Genomic DNA, 24,884 nt, shown 5'->3' with positions numbered 1-24,884 from the left:
TTTTTGGTTTTGCCCCAACAACTCCATATGAAAGGCCAATATACACGATCACCGCTGCTCTTTCTGCCTCCTAGCTACTTGAACTTGGCAGAATCTGATTATGATCTCCTTCTTATTAATCCAGTCCCGAATGCAAGTTGAATCGAGCAAAAGCTTTAGCTTCCGCTACAAAAAATGAGTCGACCAACAAGATTCTAATTACTGGAGAGGATCTAGCTGGTTAAGGAAGATGATTAACAAATGCAACCTTTTAAGCGTGATGGTCAGTAGACACGGTTGGATTTGGCATTTGATCAGCAGGGCGTCGGGGAGCGGTTTGTCGAATTGCATGCTATGCTTCAATCCCATGCATGCACGTAGTATGTATTTGTTGCTATACTTTCAATAAGCGTAGGATAAGGATTAGGATTAGGAGATGGCCTGAAGCTAAAAGAACTCGAATTCAATTCCGTCAGTAAAACTGGTGGGTGAATCTGAGAGTTGCATCTGGAGACCAACTCCACAGTTGGTTTCCTATAAGAATTCAAACGTTTGTTCCAACGTACGCCTCCTATATTCGCATACGTATGTAGTAGCACTTAAATTACCATCCTCTAATTCCGGTTAGTTAATTTAATCTTTGGTTCATGACCAAACTCCAGTTTGGTTTCCACTTTCCAATCCCGCTACGATTCCAACTTTTGTTCCAACAGGTTTACATATGCATCCTCTATAAATACCAAGCAACCCCGATCGACACTACGTACTAGTACTACTACCACGGTTGGTTGGTTGGTTTCTTCTTTGGGAGCAATAATGGCTGTCAAGGGGGCCATTGTTGTTTTCTTTGTTATTGCATCAGCAGCTTTGCTTTTTGTTTCTCCTCCACCATCCGCTGACGCTCATCCTCTGGCTTTCTGTCACTTTGATCAAATCTACCAACTCGGGGACTCCATATCAGACGCTGGGAATTTGATTCGGGAATCTCCACTTGGAGCCTTTTTACCTTTCGCCCGAGCCCCCTACGGTCAGACCTTACTAACCCACGAAGCCACCGGCCGTTGCTCCGACGGGCTTCTTATGATCGACTACATTGGTAAAATAACATCCTTTGGTCTCCTCCCTGTTAATTCTTATAGCTATTGCCAACTTGTTATTGCGAATTTTTATTTAATTGTGTTTAACGATTCAAACTTATTTTGAATATTATTATTATTATTTTGGTATAGCTTCTTCTTGTTTTGAACCTGCATGCACTTGCTTTTTATCAACACAGTCAGTATTTGTTTTTCTGTTTCGGGACATAACCTGTTTTTTTTTTTTTTTTTTAAACAATTTGCATGGAGGCCGTAGATGCCAAATTAGTAGCACGCATGACGGAAAAATTGAAACTATTGCCGTTTTGCGCGGTATAAGGAAATTAAATTACAAATTATCCACTACTATTACAGTTCTCAGCTACCTATATCTGCAAAACCATGCACAATTTTTGTCCCATCCACTAAGACATTTACTCAGTTAAGCCTACAGCGTAGTATTATCTGCTGTCTGCTACTGATGTTTACTGGTGATTCCTCGATGTATGCTTTCCGAATCTTTTTCGTCTCTTCTTAAAGAAAATATGCATGGAATTGGTAAGGTACGACAATTGTCACACTGGGATTGCACTTTGTTCTTGTTTCTGGCCGTTATACCTTGTTCTGAAACCAGTGCTGACTGCATATTTGATGTATTGCTTTAATACAGCGCTGGCATCAGGTCTACCTCTTGTGAATCCTATCAAGGATGCAAAGGCAAGTTTTATGCACGGAGCAAACTTCGCGGTGGCCGGTGCTACAGCACTGTCATCAGCTACTCTCGATCGTCATAAGATTAGAAATCCAGTGACCAATAGTTCCCTCGACGTCCAACTGGAATGGATGAAAGATCATTTTCACGAATTTTGCGGCAGCCAGAGACGTATGCAACTTAGTATTTACTTAGTTTCTATTCAATTTTTGTCCCAAAAAAAAATACCAGTTTATATTATTAACTTTTTCGTGCATGACACTGAATTTCTCTCTTTGTTTCCGTTCCTTTTTTTTTTTTTCAAATATATACAGACTGTGAAACGAAGCTAAGAAACGCTCTCTTTATGGTGGGTGAAATCGGAGGCAACGATTATAATTATGCATTCTTTAGCAACAAACGCAAAGTTGAAATTCTAGACTTCGTACCTCAGGTTGTTGCCTCAATCAAGAAAGCTGTTGAGGTTAGCTTCTGCAGCCCTGGTCTTCTTATTAGTAGTATTGCTTACTTTTTAATTGCTTTTTTTATTTTCTTTTTCCTCCTTGTCTTGTCCATGATATATTTATTCAGAGGGTCATTAGTTTTGGAGCAAGGAGAATAGTGGTTCCTGGGAACTTTCCAATTGGGTGTCTGCCAGTTTATCTCACAGGCTTCAACACAGACAATCCAGACGACTATGACGAGAATCATTGCTTGAAGGGATTAAACAGCTTTGCCACACTCCATAATAGTCTGCTGAAGAGGGCAATTTCAGAACTGCAAAAGGAGAACCCACAGGTAACAATTGCATACGGGGACTATTACGGTGCATTTCAACATCTTCTCCAGATAGCTAAATCTAGAGGTACGTCTGCAAGCCTGTCTCTGTACTTAGTACCAATTTGACTTTCTAGGAGGGTATATAATTATGCGAAACATCATGTGGATATTGTGGACAAATTTTTGGACTAGGTTTTGAGCTACAAAGAGCTTGCTGTGGAGGAGGAGGGGAGTACAACTTCAATCAGACGAGAATGTGTGGATATCCAGGGGCTACAGCTTGCCCTGATCCCTACAGATACGTCAGCTGGGATGGAATTCATATGACTCAAGAGGCTTACCACATAATGGTGGATTGGTTAGTTGCTGATTTTCTCTGGAAGCTCCATTGCCACCGTTGAACAAGTCCATACTTTTCTATATTCTTCTACAAGCTCCTAGCTAGTGCGGTTATGTTTTAGACCGAGTTTGCTTCTTCTTTTTTTCTTTTTTTCCAGTCCAGTAATTTAGTTTAGCCTAAACGGGAAGCCCATTCGGCTAATTTCTTCAACAATTATGCAAGTATTCCAATTCTTTTATGGAACTTCATGAATTATTTTTGGTTATCATACTCAGTTCGAGATGATGATGGATGCATTCTCTGAACCCTAATCTACTTCTTGGCGAAAAATTAAAAAGACGATTAAAAGATACATTTACAAAACATAAACGTAATTACAGCTTGGTCGAAACTCTGAGTATGATATGTTATCGATGGCGCCTATTATGTTAATGTCCGATGGCGTGTCTGCTGACATAAAATATTTACTTCCCACGAGATTCCATGTGCTTTTTTGAAATATTATAATTCTTGTCCAGGCGCAGTTTAATTAATTAAAACTGAATTGTCAATTACACAATCCATTTCCATGTTCTATAATACTGCATATTACAGTATTTTTTGTGTTACTTGCTCTATAGATATCAGTACTTGATTCGTATATGTATATATATATATATGTATGTATTTTGTGTTACATGATCTATAGATATTAAATTGCCGACTCCCGGCAATTTTCTGGGGAACTGACCAAGTACTTTACTTTGGCCCATAAGTAACTAAATAAATGTAGGAGAGTTCCTCCCATTGACTTTTCAACTCAAGAACGTCAGCTATTCAAAGAAACTTGGGCAGCAAGATCTTGTGTCTTCCCAAGTCGCAACAAAACAATGGGCTGCCGGGGTCGTTTCTTGACTCCTCAATTCTCTCGCTCTCACCTTTTTCATCTCGAATCACCCAATTTACCTCTCTCCTCGATTTTCAAATGGTTCACAGGTGTTTTATTTTTTTCATTTTTCATTTTATTTCATTGAAGCATTTTAGCCGTGGGAAAGGTTTAGGAAGGAATTGCTAAATTTTGAATATTAGCTCTTGGTATATATTAACCATCATTATACTTGAAATAATTAATTCCGATGCTTATGGATAGTTACAGTCATGCATGTCTAACGGATCCTCATTTGAACATTCGTTCCCTTTTTATTCCTCTCCTCGATCGGCTTTTTAATGTTATTTTTCTTGGTTCATTTGATAGGGTAGTTTTCATGCAAATCATCTTACGTGGAGCGAACCTATAAAGATACACTACATAACTAACACCGTCGCCATTGCCATGGCACGGAGATTCGCTAGACATAATAAATTAGTAGTACAAAGTACAAATTGGAGACACTCTTTTTTTTCTTTTTTTGGCTTCATCTTTTGATTTCTTAGGATCATAATCTTTGAAGCTAAAGGGTACTATCGACATATTGAAAGACGATTAGCTCAGTTGTACTGAAAACAAAAAATAGAAACAAACTAGAAGAAGCGATAAATAGCAACATGGGGCTGAATGAATTAGTTGCATACTTTGTCCAAATTAACAAAATTGGATTGACTAAACCTAATTGGTCAACTTGGTTATATTAACCACATATTTTGTTGCTTACCCCTTTTGAATTCTATTTTTCATATACAAAAAAAATTTGGTACCCTTCACTTTTTGAGCATTATTTAGTCTTATCTAGTTTGGTTAGAGTGGAGTGGACTCGTCAACGCCGAGACCAGATCATATTTCCAACTCAACGCCCCGCTGAATTTTGGAAAAAAAGCAAACGGGTCCGGGTCCCAACTGACCCTGTTGGACCACAAAGCATGTGGTATTGAAAATTAAATATTTTGAGGAGAAGCAAATAAGGCCGTCCAAAAGGGACTAAATCTCACTTTGGACTGTACCTCAGGGGTTCGAATCCTATTTACGGTCAAAATAATTCAAGTATCCATTTGGTTTAGTCAGATCTGTATATTTGCTATCTCCCTTTTTCTCTGCTGTTCCCTTATACAGCCTCTTTCTCCTCTTCCCTTCCCCTCTCACCTCAAATTTATTGGCATTTTTGACCCAAAAGCTTTTATATTTTTTGTAAATATATTTTTCAACTATCTTTTTACTTCACATACATCAAATTACTGCTATACATTTTTCAATAAAAATTTCACAAAATAGGAATCCGAATAGTCAATGTAAGGGCATTTTAGAAAAACGATAAATTCAATTTACTCTTCCAATAAAATTAATTAATTTTCTTAAACTATGTAAAAAAAAAAAATCAAGACTATAAAAGTGAAACAGGGGGAATAAATTTTTTTTTTCCATTACAATGGGACTCACAAATATTGACTCCATTTTTCACCGAATTAATTTCAGAGCACAAGAATGCGCTAATTTCATCGCAATTTCCCTTCCTTGAAATTTTTTTTTTTCTAAATATTTCTCAGCACATTCACACTCAAACAACGGAAATAGCAGTCTCCAAAGTGTCGCTGTCAAAAAAACATCAACAGCTAGACAGCTATTCATTTACTAGTGTCCAAGATCCAAATACTGACCTCTAGTTATGCATGGACCGATGCAGAATAAATACTCATCAAAGTGAGTTTCAATTGTTAATTTGTTGAAATTTGTAAAGATGAGATTAAATTGGGAAAATATCTAAATTATTGGACAGTACAAGAGAGGGTAAATTGTAAATTTGGTAAGTCAGTTTGACGTAAATAGGTCCCGTTTGTCAAATGAGTTTTTTAAATATTTATCTAAAATTTTACTGTAACTTATTGTAAAAGTTGTAGAAAAAATTTTTGAAGTGTGTAAATTTTTAGATATTTTGAAGTGTATAATTTAAAAATTTTGAGAGATTTTTTTAAAATTATTGTAGTTAAAGTTGTTAAAAACTTTTAAGTAATAAATAAATTTGATCAAAAACTTGTTTGACAAACAAGCCCGTAAATCCTAGGTGCAATGGCAACATAGCAAGTGTCAAATCGACACCTTATAGCCAAATACAGCTAATGAGAGGACGAATTTCAATTTTCCAGAGGAAAAGTCAAAAGGTGGAAGATAACTACTGAGAATTATCTCATCCCTATCTGTCTCGCGCAACAAGTAACCCCATCCTCAAGCCACGGGACCGAATAAATTTCCATACGATGACCCGATCAATCAAACCCATACTAATTGCTTCAAAAAAAAAATCAAACCCATACGACTTTTATTTGATAGGCCATGGAAAGTGGAATCCAAATGCTTCCAAGCAACAGTGAATGGTGGCTGTGTGATTAGCAGTAGCTGGTGATATTAATTATATTATATCCCAAAAAAGCCCCCTTTCTGCAAATCGCTATAAAAATCACCGCCGGTTTACACCTTCTCTTTCCCAGTCCCAAACATTCACCATTCACCATTGACCACCCCCTGCTTCAGCGAATCTTCCTCTGATTACAGTAGTGGTAAATCTATCTCTTCAACTTTTCTGCTCTTCCCTATCTCTATAAATAGGGAGAGTTGGATACAAGCTCCAGTTTTAGTTGTAGTCTCTAGTAAGACTATCTTTTTCTTTTTCCCTCTTTATTTTCTTTCTTTCTCCTGAAGATAATCAGCTTAAAGTGCCCATTCCACTGCCCTGATATTCGGTCCTCTCCTTTCTCTTTCACTTCTGGAAGCCTTGTCCAGGTACGCACAGCTCTGCCCTGAAAAATATCAATAAGAGCGCCAAATAAAAAATAAAAAAAAAAAGCAAGAAAGAGATGAGAAATTTATTTTACGTTTTGGCTTCTGTTTTGTTTTTAGCATCATGTTTTGATAGTTTAAGAATCATGTCTTTGTAGTCGGGGATCAGTTTGGTGTTTGTTTTAGGGGTTTTCTTTTTATTATTTCTGGTTGATTTAGTTCCTGAAATTTGTGGGTTTGTCTTAGTTGTAGTTCTCGGTGTGTTAATTTTTGGTGGGTTCTGTTACTTCTCCGTTCGCCATGTTTTATGCTTTTGGTAATTGATGTGTGGGAATTAATTTTTTTGTTCATGAAAATCATTTTAGAGATTCGATATGCACGTATAATTTCGATTAAATTTTAAATTTGTCATTTAATTCATGGCTCTTAAATTCTTTGATCTTATTTTAGTTTCTTCATTTTATTGAATTTGTATCTTTTTTTTTGTTTCTGAAACGGTAGAGATTTTATTGACTTGTATCTGATGTCCTCCATGCTTTAATTTTAGTGCTCTAGTGATAGAAATGATTTCTTTTTGAGTTCACTATTTCATGCAGTCTAACGTAGGAGTACAAAATTAAATATGCATTAAGTGTTGAATGCTTGTGATTGGACTATCTTTGAGCGAATACTTTAGTTGTTATTTTTTAAATTATTAGTCTTTTATTGGTAATTTGATAGCTAGGATTTATTTGGCCGCGTTGCTAATTTTGTGATTAAGGATTAGGGCTTACTTGCTCATCGAACTATTTTTTTGGTTGTGTATTTTGAAAACAGGGTTTCAAGGGTTATGCCAGCATGGATCCACGGTTTAACCAATTGCCTGATTCTGTTAACGGTTTCAAATTCGAGGATGAGATTGTTTTACCAACTTTCGAGGAGTCTCCTAATCTTTTGAATGGCTTCAAATTTGGTGACAATGCTTTAGATCTTAATTTCGTGGATACATCTTCTTTCTCACCCAGTCCTGGCACTGGTAATCTTCCTGCTTTCTCAAGTGGGAGCTCTGAGGTGGATTCTCCAGATGATGGTGACTCAGATCCCGTGCTCAGGTATCTGAACCAGATACTCTTGGAAGAGAACATGGAGGAGAAGCCCAGCATGTTCCCTGATCCTCTGGCTTTACGAGCTGCTGAGAAATCCTTATATGATGCACTTGGCCAGAAGTATCCTCCATCTCCGTACCGGGTTGACCAAAACGCAGAGAGCCCGGACAGCCTGTTTGGAAGCGCGAGCGAGCATAGTGCAAACAGCAGCAGTACTTCCAGTAGTTCTGTTGAGCCTGGAGAGTATAAATCTGCGGCGGGGCAGAGTTACTCTTTGGACTACTCTTTCCCGTTGTCTTCTGAGAACAGTTCAAATCTTTTGTTTAATTCTGTGAGCAGCTTCGGTAATCATATGAATGGGCAGTTGAACTCTCTTGCATACAATAACCCGATTCCGAATATATTTAGTGATAGTGAGTCCATTTTGCAGTTCAAGAAGGGGATGGAAGAAGCTAGTAAATTTCTACCAAGTGGTAATCAATTGATTATTGACTTGGATAAGTATGCATTGCCTCCAAAGTCGGAGGAGATTTTTCTGGAGTCTAAGGTCAAGGAAGAGAAGGATGACGGTGATCATTCTCCTAATGGCTCAAGGGGAAGGAAGCATCTTCATCGACAGGAAAGTGATATAGAACAGCAGAGGAGCAGCAAGCAATCGGCAGTTTACGATGAAGAGGCTGAATTGTCTGAGATGTTTGATAGAGTGCTTCTTTGCACTGATCTAAAATGGTGTCATGCTGCTGCTCAGTTACATGATGAAGCGAACAAGACTGGGCAGCAGAATGGACTTCCAGATGGAACTGGTGGTGGAAAAACTCGTTCTAGGAACCAGGGGAGTAAAAGTGAAGCTGTGGATTTGAGGACGCTCTTAATTAGCTGTGCTCAATCTGTTGCGAATGATGATCAAAGGACCGCACGTGAACAATTAAAGCAGATTAGGCAGCACTCATCTCCCTCAGGTGATGCGTGCCAGAGGTTGGCCAGCATATTTGCAAACGGTCTTGAGGCACGTTTGGCGGGCACTGGAACTGAGATATATGCGGCCTTAGCATCCAAAAGGATCTCAGCTGCTGAGAAGTTGAAGGCTTACCAGGTTTATCTTTCAGCCTGCCCATTCAAGAAAATATCAATTTTTTTTGCCAATAAGATGATCGTGCATAAAGCATCAGATGCCAAAACCCTGCACATTGTAGATTTTGGTATCCTTTATGGTTTCCAATGGCCAATATTAATTCATCATCTTTCAACCAGACCTGGTGGGCCTCCCAAGCTCCGCATCACTGGAATTGAGCGGCCTCAACCTGGTTTCAGGCCATCAGAAAGAGTTGAAGAGACAGGGAGGCGGTTAGCTAGGTATTGTGAGAGATTTCATGTGCCGTTTGAATATCAAGCCATAGCAGAACAAAATTGGGAGGCAATTAAAGTTGAGGATCTGAATATTGCTGAAGGTGAGGTGCTTGCTGTTAATGCTTTGTTTCAATTTAATAACCTTTTTGATGAGACAGTCAAGGTGGACAGTCCAAGGGATGCTGTTTTAAGGCTAATCAGGAAGATGAATCCAGATATTTTCGTGAATGCTGTGACTAATGGGTCCTATAGTGCTCCTTTCTTTGTAACTCGATTCAGGGAGGCCCTCTTCCATTACTCGTCATTATTTGATATTTTTGATGCTACCTTACCACGTGAAGATCTTCAGAGGATGAATCTTGAGCAACAGTTTTTTGGGCGTGAAGCTATAAATATTATTGCTTGTGAGGGCGCAGAGAGAGTGGTGAGGCCTGAGACTTACAAGCAATGGCAGGTTCGCCATACACGAGCTGGATTTAAGCCTCTTCCTTTGAATCAAGAACTTTTAGAAAAGTTGAGGGGTAAGGTAAAGGGAGGTTACCATAAAGATTTTGTTTTTGATGAAGATGGTAGTTGGATGTTGCAAGGTTGGAAAGGTCGCATTCTCTATTCTAGCTCGTGCTGGTCACCTGCATAGAGGACTCTATCCTATTATCCTTGTTTGGATGTAGATATTCAGCGCACCCGGAATTTTATGTTAATGCGAAAGACCTCGAAGCTTGTCATCAAGATTCAACTTCTCTCTTTTTTCGTCTCTCTCTCCTACATACACGAAGGCACACACATGCACATGCACAAAAGAAACTACGTGCACATGAAAACCCACATTCTGTGGTCTCCTGCACAGGCATGTTTCTGAGTATCTCTATATGCTGGCAGTCTCCTCCTATGTACGGACAATACACGCTTCCCACCATGCCCATCTGCTATACAAGTGCCAGTTAGATCTGGAGTCAGAAATTTCCGGAGTTTGAGCTTGATACTGGATGCTGCCATTCTTTGACAGCATTATAAGTTGAAGATCAGATTAGGATCGCCAGTTTCTTAATTTCATCAACTTGCCCTCTAGTTTAGCTCGTCAAGATGTTTGTAGAGAGCTGATTAAACTCCTCCACTCTCTTGGCAGTGTCTCTAGCTGTTTGCGTAGCAATGATAGTTTTACCCTGTAAAACCTCAGTACGAGGTAATGCTAGTTTTATTTTATAAAGGCTGCTGTTATGGACCGCTATGACCTAACTATCTACAATATGATGACTATGTTCTTGTGTTTTGTTCGGTACTTGTCAATTTGCTGAGGTGAAGATTGGTTGTTTTTTTCTTTTTGACTTGATGCTTTTATGGGCTGCTCTCATTGTCTTTTCGATTTTTTCTCACGGAGATTCTTTCCGTAGGACCGGTGAGCAATGTTGTTGGTCTGGGCAACTGATGCTTGTTGTTGCCAGTGTAGTTTGACTTTTTAGGTGCAGTTGTCGAACATGTTCCCAAAGTGTTTGACGCCTTGTGACATGGCCCCTTCAAGGTCTCTGACTGCTGTTTGGATTCCACCAGGACTTAGGTCCCCATGAGACTTATTAGAATTTTGGGATAATGGACATAATTTCTAGTTCGTTCTTAATTCACATGGTTGAACATTCTCGCAACTTCGCGGTTGACGTGATATTTATTAAAGAAAAGGATGTAGCTTAGTGGCTAAGATCTTTTTGACAAAAACATAATAATGGCTAAGATCTTTGTTCTAAGGTTCTGTGGAGAACGCGCTTTGGAATTACTTAAAGGGGCAGGAAAAAGAAATTACGCCCATGATTCGAATAGTCTATTCCCATGCCACATTTTGACAAACCGAATTCGTAATCAAGGCGGACTCTACCATATGCGTTAAATATTTAGCGGAAGGGCCACTAAAACATATTAAGCATTGAAAAATGTTATTTACACTTTCATTTTTGTTAAATCACACTCCTACTATCATTTTAATCATCTAGTTTTCATTTATTAGATTATGTTATAAAGCAAATGGTGGGGGTGTAAATAACAAAAAATGAAGTGCAAATAACAATTTTTTAATTTTTCTTATACCAGCAAATTTTTCATCATCGCTTTCTGTTTCCTTATGGAGATTTGGGGCGTAGCTCCATCATCACGGGGCATCCAGAATACCATCAGCTCGGAGGGTTGAAACTAAAAACTGATAGTGTGCTGGAGAATGACTGAAAGAAGGTTAGATTGTCACTGTGACGGTTGCAAATATCTGGATTATGATGTAAAACAACTTCATTAATATGCTGGGATCATTGATTAAACCTAATCTTCCTATTTTGCGCTTGGGGTTGATGGTTCAATTCTTGAGCTTTGATATTGGTTTTATAAGAAGGTTAAGCTAGTTATGGACAATCTGTGGACTTGATGATGGGATTGCTTTCTTCAAAATGGGGAACAATTGGTTATCGGTTTGGACGAGTTACCATCAAATCTTGGAGAATGTGAAGCTCGTGGCCAAGGGGAAAATTGATGACACGGAGAAGTTGGATAAAGAAAGGATTGAAGGGGAAGGAAGCATCAATATCATGATGATAGCGATTCATGCGTTGGAAGAAGCAACAAGCAGCGTGCAGCGTTATAAGGAAGAGGTTGAATTATCAGAATGACTTGACAGAGTATTGCTTTATGTTGATTCCAAGGGGCTAGAAGAGTGCTGTGTTCTTGATGTTGAACAGCCAAACCAAATGGATCGTCCGAGACCAAGTATCAAGACCAATTGCTTCATGGATGGATTATTCAGGGATGGAAAGGCAAGAATATCAGTAGTGCTTCCTCTTGCTGAGTACCTGCAAATTAAGAACTCTCTCTCTGGTGGATGCATGAGAAGAACAGTGTGTGTGTGTATCTGTATATGTTCTTTTAGTGGGCATTGGCCTTAGACTACCTTGCTACAATGAAACTAAGTATGCGCATGTAACTTTTTTCTTGATTAAGTTGTCAATTTGTCTATGCAGATTGCTTGGAGCCACAGCTCGTATTAAAAATACCAGTACTTCTTTAAAACATAAATATATATATATATATATATTGAAGCTTTTTGCCCTGAACAGGCAGTTTAAAAAGTCTAAACTGGTAACGTTACTTGATCCCGATTGTTGAAGTAATTTTCATGAGGTCCATGCAGCTAGGCAACTCAAAAATTTTCATGCAAGTTTATTGAGAATGAGCACGTGATTTGCACGTGTTAGCGGTGGCAAAGTGCCATATGTGTACTATTTGTATTTACACAGAAAACTAGTTGTTATTAGCTAATCTCTATTTACTAGTACACAGTTTCCAAGTGTTCTGAGTGGGACAAATGCTCCATTACTATGGAGCCTGGCTGCATCTTGCAAGGCTTTCTTTGGTGGTGAGCTTTTACTCCTTTTAGGCTTTTTACTCTTTTGTCCCGCAGGCGCGGGATGTCCATCAAATCTTTCATTCCTATCTGTGACTGCCCTGAACACACGCAAGAAGCTTTTAGAATACAACAATACTAGTGGGAATACCGTGCTATGCACGGTGCTGACATTATTGGAAAAAAAAAAATGGTAAACAAATAAAGGTGAAAAAATTTTACCAATAAAATTAAAATATAATATTTGTTTAACAATAGTTTGAAATATAATAGAATGTATATATCATTCAAGAACCATCATTTTTCGGTTGTATGAGAATTTTTTTTATCATTGTATGAGAATTGTTAACAAAAAAATACAATAGTTAATATAGAATAGCATCAATAGAATTTAATACAATTGTGTTGTAATCAAATGAAAAATACGCACCAATTGAATTATTATTAGCACCCATAGTTAATGAAGTAATCCCTATATAAATATATTTTGGTACATGTAGTAATTGGTAATCTATAAAATAAAATAAATTGCTAATCTATAAAATTGCTAAGTTGTCTATAAATAGCATCAATAGAATGTAATACAATTGTATTGTGATCGAACAATTGTAATACAATTGTATTGTATTGTATCTATAGTTGATTTAGCAAGATAGTGCAGCCAAAAAGTGTGTATGTAAGATGAGTATGACGATATAAGAAGCTGTATATTTACCATGATCACGCAAAATCATTGGTGATGTGGATGCCTGGCGATCTTGAAGACAGTTAAATTTTTCATTTCTTTGATCTAGAAATAAAATATATATTAAATTAAAAATCAATAGTTTATGTATTTATTTTATGTGTAAATAGTGATACATTGTATGAGAACTGTTAACCAAAAAATACAATAATTAATATAGAAATAGCATCAATAGAATTTAATAGAATTGCATTGTAATCAAATGAAAACAATTACAGAGAAGTGGTTACCTGAACTAAGGAATGCAGTTTTAAATGCTCAAAAGTGCCTTGACGATTGCACATATGTCAGGGGCTTGGTGAATTTTTTGCTCCTCTTGAATCATTTTCTTTTTTCTAATTGTAATATATTACTTGCAGGTGTTAAGTAGGACTTGGCTCTAACCTTTCGTTTAAGTACTTTAAGCAATGAACTATTTATTCCATGAGTTGAATTGTGCTGTTGCTAGATAGATGAATCACGTAGTTGTAATTGTCATTGTTGATAAAGAAAAGAAAGGCTAGAATGCAATTTTGCCAAAAGGATTTCTGACAAAATTAAAAATTAATCCAATTTTAATAATGGGCGTATAGTGCCTTAGTTATTAGTAGCATCTGAATTGTTTTTCTCCAATTATAAACCATTTTTAATTATTTTTTTAATTATCAAAAAATCTTTTTTTTTATTTCATGCACGATCATTTTTGGAATAAAATTATGAAAATAACTATCGTAACACCTATTTTATGTGATAAATGTGCAATAAAAAATAATTAAAAAAATTTCAGTAATACAAACAAATAAATTTTTATAATATACAATTTATGTTAGAAATAGTAGAACCCTCAATCATGAACCTATACCATCCGCAATTATATAAGTAAGCAATACCTTTTTATCTTTGCTTTACATTGTAACAATAAGCAAACAACCGTTCATAGGATTTTGTAAAAAAATTTCAGAAATAATGGATGATCAGAAAATCAATGCAATATCATTCATGACAAAAAGCAAAGCAAAAGCAAACATACTTAAAAGGCAGAGGGGACTGACCTGGAAAATTAAGCCGGCCGCAAGAAGGTTGATTTCTGCTGGAGTCTCTGCACATAATATCTTCCACTACTGCTCACAAAAGAAACAAAATCAATAGAGAACCCAAAACAAATAAGAAACTGAGAGAGAGGGAGAGGGAATTAACTCGATAAGTTAAATAAGTCAATCAGTGAAAGGGTTGGAAAAAAATTATAGACATATTATATTATTGGAAATAATCGAAAATAAAAAAAATTATAATATGGGGAATAATATTTAAAGAAAACACGGTACCGAAATTTTTAATTTGATGCGAACGACGTTTTAATCAGTGTAGCCTGGATTTTGTCCTTCGGATTTGATTTGAGATTTTTCTTTCGTCAGCGCAAACTTGTTGAAGCTTTTCCAACTGGTGTGTGAAATCGTTGCGGTGTATGTTTCGTTTTCTAAGCAAATATTTTAGGATGGGATAGCTTTCAGGTATTTTCCTATGTTATGTGAAGACGCAATTTTGAATTAAAAAAAAAAAGGGTCATTAAGAGATAGTTGGAGTTGACTCTTAATTGGAGTGAGAAACGTGGGAGAATTTGTAGGAGTGATTATAGGATGAGTTAAGATAGTGGGAGTGAGATAGTGGGAATATTGATTGGTGATAAGGTGATAGTGGGATAGTGGGAGTGAGATAATGGGAATATTAATTGGTGATAAGGTGGGTTATAACTCACTACTTTTTCATGTATTAAAATAAATACAAAAATCTAGAAAAAAGTATGACAAGTTTAGAAGGCATTAAGAGAATTTCTGTTAAAAATTCCTTCTTGAATACATATAGACTAGTGGGAATACCCGTGCTATGCACGGTGCTGACATTATTGGAAAAAAAATAAAATGGTGAACAAATAAAGGTGAAAAAATTTTACTAATAAAATTAAAATATAATATCTGTTTAACAATAGTTTGAAATATAATAGAATGTATATATCATTCAAGAACCGTCTTTTTTCGGTTGTATGAGAATTTTTTTTATCATTGTATGAGAATTGTTAACAAAAAAATACAATAGTTAATATATAATAGTATCAATAGAATTTAATACAATTGTGTTGTAATCAAATGAAAAATACGCACCAATTGAATTGTTATTAGCACCCATAATTAATGAAGTAATCCCTATATAAAAATATTTTGGTACATGTAGTAATTGGTAATCTATAAAATAAAATAAATTGCTAATCTATAAAATTGCTAAGTTGTCTATAAATAGCATCAATAGAATGTAATACAATTGTATTGTAATCGAACAATTGTAATACAATTGTATTGTATTGTATCTATAGTTGATTTAGCAAGATAGTGCAGCCAAAAAATGTGTATGTAAGATGAGTATGACGATATAAGAAACTGTATATTTACCATGATCACGCAAAATCATTGGTGATGTGGATGCCTGGCGATCTTGAGGACAGTTAGATTTTTCATTTCTTTGATCTAGAAATAAAATATATATTAAATTAAAAATCAATAGTTTATGTATTTATTTTATGTGTAAATAGTGATACATTGTATGAGAACTGTTAACCAAAAAAATACAATAATTAATATAGAAATAGCATCAATAGAATTTAATAGAATTGCATTGTAATCAAATGAAAACAATTACAGAGAAGTGGTTACCTGAACTAAGGAATGCAGTTTTAAATGCTCAAAAGTGCCTTGACGATTGCACATATGTCAGGGGCTTGGTGAGTTTTTTGCTCCTCTTGAATCATTTTCTTTTTTCTAATTGTAATATATTACTTGCAGGTGTTAAGTAGGACTTGGCTCTAACCTTTCGTTTAAGTACTTTAAGCAATGAACTATTTATTCCATGAGTTGAATTGTGTTGTTGCTAGATAGATGAATCACGTAGTTGTAATTGTCATTGTTGATAAAGAAAAGAAAGGCTAGAATGCAATTTTGCCAAAAGGATTTCTGACGAAATTAAAAATTAATCCAATTTTAATAATGGGCGTATAGTGCCTTAGTTATTAGTAGTATCTGAATTGTTTTTCTCCAATTATAAACCATTTTTAATTATTTTTTTTAATTATCAAAAAATCTTTTTTTTATTTCATGCACGATCATTTTTGGAATAAAATTATGAAAATAACTATCGTAACACCTATTTTATGTGATAAATGTGCAATAAAAAATAATTAAAAAAATTTCAGTAATACAAACAAATAAATTTTTATAATATACAATTTATGTTAGAAATAGTAGAACCCTCAATCATGAACCTATACCATCCGCAATTATATAAGCAAGCAATACCTTTTTATCTTTGCTTTACAGTGTAACAATAAGCAAACAACCGTTCATAAGATTTTGTAAAAAATTTTCAGAAATAATGGATGATCAGAAAATCAATGCAATATCATTCATGACAAAAAACAAAGCAAAAGCAAAACATACTTAAAAGGCAGAGGGGACTGACCTGGAAAATTAAGCCGGCCGCAAGAAGGTTGATTTCTGCTGGAGTCTCTGCACATAATATCTTCCACTACTGCTCACAAAAGAAACAAAATCAATACATTTACAAAATCAATAGAGAACCCAAAACAAATAAGAAACTGAGAGAGATGGTGAGGGAATTAACTCGATAAGTTAATTAAGTCGATCAGTAAAAGAAGAATTTGTAAGAGTAATTGTAGGAGTAATTGTAGGATGAGTTAAGATAGTGGGATAGTGGGAGTGAGATAGTGGGAATATTGATTGGTGATAAGGTGATAGTGGGATAGTGGGAATATTGATTGGTGATAAGGTGGGTTATAACCCACTACTTTTTTATGTATTAAAATAAATACAAAAATATGAGTTAAGATAGTGGGAGTGAGATAGTGGAAACATTGATTGGTGATAAGGTGATAGTGGGATAGTGGGAATATTGATTGGTGATAAAGTAGGTTATAACCCACTACTTTTTTATGTATTAAAATAAATAGGGTTAAAAACAAAAAAGTCCCCCGTGATAAACCTAATACACAGAAAAGCTCCCCATAGTTTCAAAATATACAACACGACCCCTTATGCTTTGAACTAAATTGTAAATGTGACGGAATCCGTTAAACTTAACGGAAATGACATATTGGAACCTAAAAAAAAAAATTTATACCTAATTTTTATCAAATATACCTATTCTACCCCTTAACTCTCAATTCTCTCTACTCAGCAAATAAAATAAATGATTTTTTGAGCTGTTTTTTTGTTGAATTATATCAGGGTATTTTGGTCATTTTGACCATTTCCGTTAAGTTTAACGGATTCCGTCACCTTTACAATTTAGTTCAAAGCATGAGGGGTCGTGTTGTATATTTTAAAACCATGGGGGGCTTTTCTGTGTATTAGGTTTATCACAGGGAGCTTTTTTGTTTTTAACCCAAATAAATACAAGAATCTAGAAAAAAGTATGACAAGTTTAGAAGGCATTGAGAGGGTTTCTGCTAAAAATCCCTTCCTGAATACATATAGATATAGATATAGATATAGATATTGGTATAGGGTAACCGGTAGGTTTGCATAAGTTTTTGACCTTTTCTTGAGCATTGGGCTGCATTAGAGGTGGCAAAATGGGCGGGATGGGCGGGATTTGCTTGGGTTTGTGATGGAACCGGGTCATATGGGTTTGGGCCCAATCTTACCCATATGTATTTTGGGACTAAGTTGGGCGGGATCACTTTGGGATGGGTTTAGATTGATCCCGCCCAATACCCAAATCTATTTTCTACATATTTTTTTCCTTTAATTCATTTTTATTTTTTATATAATTTTAATATTTTTGATTTATTAAATTTTTTTTAATTTTATTAAATAAACATGCAAGTGCTTTATACTCAGGATTCCCATCAAAAATTGGATTAACAAATAAAGGAAAAAATAGATATACAGTCATATTCCAACATATATCAAGATGGCCAAGGTACTTAAGGTATTGAATATTTATTCTCATCATTGTCCAAAGATGACAGGTCTAAATTGACTGAAATGTTGAAAATTCTTGTGGATAATGACTAGGAAAACTACTAGATTATATTCTCTAGTATGACTATAAAAATTGTTAAAGATAATTTTTGAATCTAAGACTCCATTTGGATTGGCTATTTTTTCAAAAAATAATTTTTTCAAATACAATGTTACAGTAATATACAATAACTCAAAAAACATCCCATCCATATTAGTATATCAAATATTTCAAAAAAAATTTATAGTAAAATTTTTCATATATACTGCTATAATAAAATATTTCAAAAATACCCCCCAAAAATAGTTAAACCAAACAGAGCCCTTGTTATTTGAGCCCAATGGGTACCCAAGTATTTCCCAAGTATTCCCATCAATTAATGGGTACAATTGGGATTTGTCCCATTTTAAACCCAATATCAAAATCCAATACCCATCCCGCCCAAAGTCCCCATGGGCATGGGTAACCCATTGGCACTTGGAACAAATTGCCACCTCTAGGCTGCATTAAAAGTAATCCAAAGCATGGGAGAATGATGTACAAATGGTGCACTGATTTTCAATATATATTCCGGCTTTGCAGGCTACAGCCCACAGGCCGAGAACAAATTCAATTATTTGTTTATTTATTTTTCTTTTCGGAAACATAAACATTACTGTATTACCATTGAGCAACCAAGTCGAGTATTAGTAATCAGTGACTTGATTTTTCAGCAATCCTATCCCACAATAAAAAGGATAAAGCCAACTCTTTTTTTTTTTTTTTTTTTGTAGAAAATTGGTTTAAGAGAAAAATGCAATTTTCATCTCTATTGTTTGTGGATGGACCAATTTGTCCCCATTGTTTAAGTAGAAACACATTTTACCCCTTAAGTTTTAATTTTTGACCAATTAAGACAATTGATGTTTAATCACAAAATTTGGCAGAAATCAATCGTGTTTCTTCACTTAATTTGGACAAAGTAAAACGCGTGAAGAGAGAAAAAAAAATTATCAAATTAGACTCTTTTCACCTTCCATATAATTTCTACGTCCAACCGTTCAACAACATTTGTCTGTAATATTTTAAATATTTGATGAAATTTGAGGGTTTAATGAATTTGTTTCCCCTAGGCCTTTTTAGTAACGATGCATGCCCCTCACACATTTTTATTCCGTCCAAATTGAGTGCTTAAATGTCAATTTTAGCTAAAATTAGGGGATCAAATGTTAATTGTTCTAAATTGGTCAAAAATCAAAACTTAAGGGTTGAAATGAAATGTGTATACGCTAAAACAACAGGGACTAAATTGGTATAACTCCAAACATTAAGGATGAAAAGTTATTTTTCCCTTGGTTTAATGGAACGGCACCATTGTGATTTTATGAGGTCCACTGGTCCAACACCTATATTCAACCAGTTGACCAAAAACCACAATGGAACGGAAATTGCCAAAAAAAAAAGACATTAAAGATTTCTTAGGATTTGACAAAATTGGATTAGATAAAGAGTATTTCCTAACAAAGTAGCTTTAAGCGATCACATGCATGTCCGTCCTTTCTCGGAGCATCCCAAAAGCTCCTTTCCAAAGACTGGCGAACGATTAGGCCCTGTTTGGAATGTATTTTTTACGAAAAAATTACCGTAATGATTTGATGTATGCGAGAAAAAAAATAATAACAAAATGTGATCATGAAAAACGACGCAATTTTCTGGCAGAAAATGACAATCCAAACAGGCTAATTGTTTGGATTGTCTCTTTTTTTTCATCATTTAAAAAAAATATATTTTTTTTAAATTATTTTTTATTTTATACACATTAAATTATTATAGTATATATTTTTTTACAAAGATTTTAAACAATAGTAATCCAAATGGGAACAGGGAAAGAATTCTTCTCAATTGATATTCAAATCAATGAAAAAATGACAACACGTTTGACTATGAGGCGTGCTCATTGGAAAAGAAAAATTTACCTTGGCGAAGTAAAACAGCTTATTGAAAAATCTGCCCTATAATCTTATTTCTTATGATCTGATTATGTTGACTGCATCTGAACCGATGCAAAGAATCCCCTTTTCATTTGTTTTATCAATTAATTAATACCAATAATTAGGAAGTTGGGTTGGTGGAGAATGGCGTAAATAATGTCGTCACTCGTCACTCGTCCAATAGAATGCAGCACAAGCAATGATTCGCCCCCACCTGGATGTTAGCGGCTGCTGCCCATTGGGCCCACTACAAGTGGATAATAATCCAAATCCCCACCCCGCCCCTCCCCCCAAAAAAAAGCCCCAACCGCCACACTAATTTACCATCTGAACACTACCCCAATTTGGATATGAATTTCCGTACCTACGTAAACTGCAAATTCTTGTACCTATAATTAGAGTGCGAACGAATCGAGTCGAGTCGAGTCGAGTCGAGTCGAGTTTTGATATAATCGAATTGTGTTTCTAATTAATTTTATAAAACTCAAATTCAAACTCGAGTTCGACGAGCTCAAAATGTGACTCTCGGGCTTAAAAAAATAAAAAAAAATATTTTTATTTTATAAAAATTAAAAAAATTATTTTATTTTAAAAATGAATAAAATAATAATTTTTCTAAATAAATAATAAAATATTTAGAATATATATGTAATTTTATTATTAAAAAATATATATATATATAATCGAGCTCGCGAGTCGCTCGCGAACCAATGAGCTTAATGTTTTTGAACTCGAACTTGACTTGATTAGCTCAAACTCGACTCGACCTCGATATTGACCGAACTCAATATTGACCGGCTCGATTCGTGTAAAGTTCTACACATAACAACACAATTAGAATATATAGAAGTTGATTTTTGACAAATAAATAAATAACAACACAATTAGATATTTTGGAACTCGAGATTTTGGATTTAAATCCCTCTTCCTCTCCAATGACGGAGCCAAGGAGGGGCTGAGGGGGGGGCCATAAGTTTTGAAAATTTTAATTCATAATATGTAAATATATGTATAAGACAAAGTTGGCCCCTCCTAATTTTTTACAATTTTAGTTTATATTATGAGAGTTTATATATATATATCTGTGTGTGTGTGTGTATATGAATTAGCCACCTTTGATTTAATTTTTTCTTCAAAAAAAGTTATTTATTTTTTATTGTACTAATTATTTAAAATTCAAAAAATTAAACATATAATTTGATAATCCATAATAAATTGACCCAATTTGATGTATTATAATAAAAGACTCAATTCATAATTATTAATGGGCTAAAAAAAAAATAACTACTTTATTGGTTCATATACAAATATACAACTTAGCCTAATTGATAAAAAATTTAAAATTAGTGATCTATCCTTTTGTTGACCCATATACAAATATACAAATAATTACTTGAAGGTTTGGTGAAGACAAAAAATTGAGTGATATATGCTGTTATTGATAGATTGATTATATTTGTTCTCACTCTTCCTGTATCAACTGCAACTATAGAACGTACAATTTCAATTATGAATATAATCAAAACAAAACTCTAAAACAAGATAAAAGATAATTTCTTGAATGATTGTCTAACAATGTACATAAAAAATAGAAGTTGTTCAAAAATTTAGCACGGATTCAATTATAGATGAACTTAGTTCTATGAAAGAATGTAAAACTCAATTTACTTCTAAGAAAAGAGGTAGAAATTTCAAGGTATGCTAATATAACTTTTATTTTTTATTAATGGAAAATATGTATATTATATTGTATAGTTATATTTTTTGTTTTAGCACAAGTGACATATTGGAGCATCTTCTCATAAGAGTGTGTTTGGATAGGAGATTATTTGGAATAATTACTGCAGTACTTTTTGTGATGTGACGTATGTGAGATAAAAAGATAATTAGGAAGATAAAAAGGTGTGTTGGAAATTTTATTTGTGATGTAAGCAAATAATTTCGGGCCATTATTTGACTACCCAAACAAATTTGGATTGTTTGTGATGTTATAAGATATTTAATCAAAGATTATTTCTTGTCCTAATTTTTGTTATGACTATGCTGCATATTTATGAAATAGACATACCTTTATAATTAAGGTTAATATTTGATATTTTAAGATGTCATATATTTAAATAAATGAAAATTATTTTGAACAAAACATATTAAGATAATTTTGTTCGAAAAAATTTTGGCCCCCCAAGGAAAAAATCTTGGCTCGGTCACTGTTCCTCTCCTTCTTTTCCTAGCTTCTTAACTTCCACCTCCTGTTTTGCTAAAAAAAAAAAAAAGATTAACAAAACTGTTTAATAAATTCATCAGCATAAAAATTTAGGTAACTGTGTGATTCACTGGAGATTGACATGGCAAAATTCTACTACGTGTAACATAATACAAAAGTATGAAATGTAATTCATGGTGTTTCGTATAATTATCGCATGTATTTAGATCTCTAAATTTTATATTTGTCTTCTCTTAAGCTAATGACCAGCGATGGAACCCGGAATTTGTAAAGATTGGAAATATATGTATATATATTGGCGTCACTTTTCTGCATAAAAAGGGGAAAAAAACCATTAGTTCTTTGACTGAACCTGTTTCTGATGGAAAAGACCTTTAGTAGCCATGTTCAATCCCCTTAGTTCCCATCCTCATATCGAACTGTTTTTTGACTCTCTTTTCCTTTTGTAGAAAACGCCCCTCTTGTCCGCTATGGCGTATCTTTTCTTTCCCTTCAGTTTATGACGCAGCGAATATGCCAAAAGGGCTATTTGCCGTTTCACGGTCTGGAAACTGTGCGTTTTATTCTTGTGTATATCAACGAGTGTAACACGACAAATTCTACATTAACAATCCATGCGTATTCGTTTGGATTGTTATTTTTAAGATTTTTTTTTATTTTAAATAATATTATAATAATTTAATGTACGTAAGATAAAAAAGTGATTGAAAAATGTGTTCTTTGAAAACGTTAAAATTTTTCTACAAAAAATCACATTCCAAACAAAGCTGAATTCATGAAATAAAAAAAAAAAAAAGAAGAAATGATGCCATTTTTCAGGACTATAAAGTCTATTTCGATATAAATCTGCAAATTAGTCAAGCACTATTGCAGCATAACGACCCTTTTTCTTTGTGTTTGTCCTTTAATTATATATATATATGCAGGCTGGTCCAAGCCAGCATAATGACTAAGAGAGTCAAAGCCATAGATAGGCTGGTCCAAACTCTTCAGAAAAATTCCGAGGTCATGCAACTCTTTCTACTAGATCCTTCCGGCGTTAAAGGGTCTGGGAATCTTGTAACCAAAAGTCTAAGTGGACAATTTTGATAAACATTTCAATCCACTTGAAAAATCTTGGGTGGATTCGCAATCCTCAACATGCATGCACCTTACTCATTACGTTTTCCTTCCTTTTTCTTTAAAAGTTGGTCATGATTGAATTAAAAAATTTAGCTGACGGCGGCAACAATTATTATTATCACTGTCCTGGGCTGGAATCCTTGTCCAGGTTCCCTAGCAACGGGATGTAAGTGGCAATTTTCGAGTGGCCGTCTCTATGAGATCACATCACACGGCGGCTCATCCTGGCCGTCTCCATTACCATTATTATTTTTTTAAAAAAAATACATATATATATAATTATTAAATAAATATACATTTAATTATACTTTCCATTCAACTAAAATTACCCATTTTAACACCTGGAGAGACAGAGAGATGCGTCCCGGTTCCTATCAACAATAATTTCGCCACTGATGGATGCGGTCATTTTCATTCACCACGGGGAGAGAGAAAGTTCTGGCCATCCTCAGATAACGTGTTGTCTTTTTTTTTTTTTTTTTTTTGGGGACGAAAGTTAGATACATAAACCAAAGTCAGATAACGTGTTGTCCAAGAGGGGCTCAAGTCGCTTTCTTGACTCTCTTTTTCAGCTCCTGCGTGTTGTTACATTTCCTTGATGAGCAAGTTGCGCCTCCCTCAGAATAAGCCTTTAGTAAGGAATATAAAAGGATCACTCTCTCTCTCGGATTCAAAAAGCGGGAATTCTTCGTGTTACAATTACTAAAGACATCTGCATATTTCCCGCGAAGTCTCCTCATACGAATTAAACTAAGGCTCGAAGTTTCAAACATATCCATCGTAGTTGGTGTTGTAGACCCAAATTCCACATAAATTTCGAAATACAAGGGGAATCAGGACTAAAAGTTTAAATTATTATGTGTTTGTGTTTGGATAGTTCAATTTTATCAAATAATAATTTGTTTGGATTGTGAATTATTAGAGATATTTTTACTGTAGCACTTTTTGTGATGTGATGTATGTGAGATAAAAAGGTAATTTGGAAAGTAAAAAGGTGTATTGTAAATTGTAATGATGATGTAAGCAAATAAATTTGGGGCTTTATTTCCCCAAATTTTGCTTGTATAATAATATTTTGCTTGTATTATCCAAACGCTAATATATCCACTGTTGCCAATGCTGACAAAGCCGAAGGTCCAAAAGCATCGTAGGTAAATATTTGGACGATATTCCTTTTTGTGTTTTGTTTTTTCCCCATAAATAAAATGCACTTTCTACTTTGAGGAAGCCAAAAGCGTCCAATCCATGCATATTGGTAAAATACATGTTATAGTGGTAGTTCTTTCCACTCATATTCTCGAATGGCCTTGAGCTGCGTGGGTTTGAATTTTTTACATCACCATTCAAATTAAAGACACACATTGGATTCTAATTTTTGGAGTTTTTGAAAAATATTTTTCTAATACATGTTTTAATTATTTTTTTATCTCATATACATCAACGAACATTCTCTT

The 24,884-nt window shown here is 34.6% G+C and overlaps 2 protein-coding genes across 2 annotated transcripts; both read left to right on the top strand.

Annotated features, from left to right (window-relative positions):
- The first annotated feature begins 795 nt into the window (after positions 1-795).
- On the top strand, positions 796-2,927 carry LOC113774617 (acetylajmalan esterase-like). Its single transcript, XM_027319191.1, has 5 exons — positions 796-1,075; positions 1,726-1,938; positions 2,082-2,230; positions 2,338-2,611; positions 2,719-2,927. Exons 1-5 carry the CDS (start codon positions 796-798, stop codon positions 2,925-2,927), a joined length of 1,125 nt encoding a protein of 374 aa, XP_027174992.1.
- Positions 2,928-6,226: 3,299 nt separating this feature from the next.
- On the top strand, positions 6,227-10,262 carry LOC113760108 (scarecrow-like protein 14). Its single transcript, XM_027302681.1, has 2 exons — positions 6,227-6,554; positions 7,368-10,262. The coding sequence occupies exon 2, from the start codon at positions 7,389-7,391 to the stop codon at positions 9,618-9,620; it is 2,232 nt and encodes a 743-aa protein (XP_027158482.1). The 5' UTR covers positions 6,227-6,554; positions 7,368-7,388; the 3' UTR covers positions 9,621-10,262.
- Positions 10,263-24,884: the final 14,622 nt, after the last annotated feature.

The sequence above is a fragment of the Coffea eugenioides genome, chromosome 1 (assembly GCF_003713205.1).
Source record: "Coffea eugenioides isolate CCC68of chromosome 1, Ceug_1.0, whole genome shotgun sequence".
In the NCBI taxonomy this organism is placed as follows: domain Eukaryota; kingdom Viridiplantae; phylum Streptophyta; class Magnoliopsida; order Gentianales; family Rubiaceae; genus Coffea; species Coffea eugenioides.
This window is presented reverse-complemented; position numbering and strand designations above follow the sequence as displayed.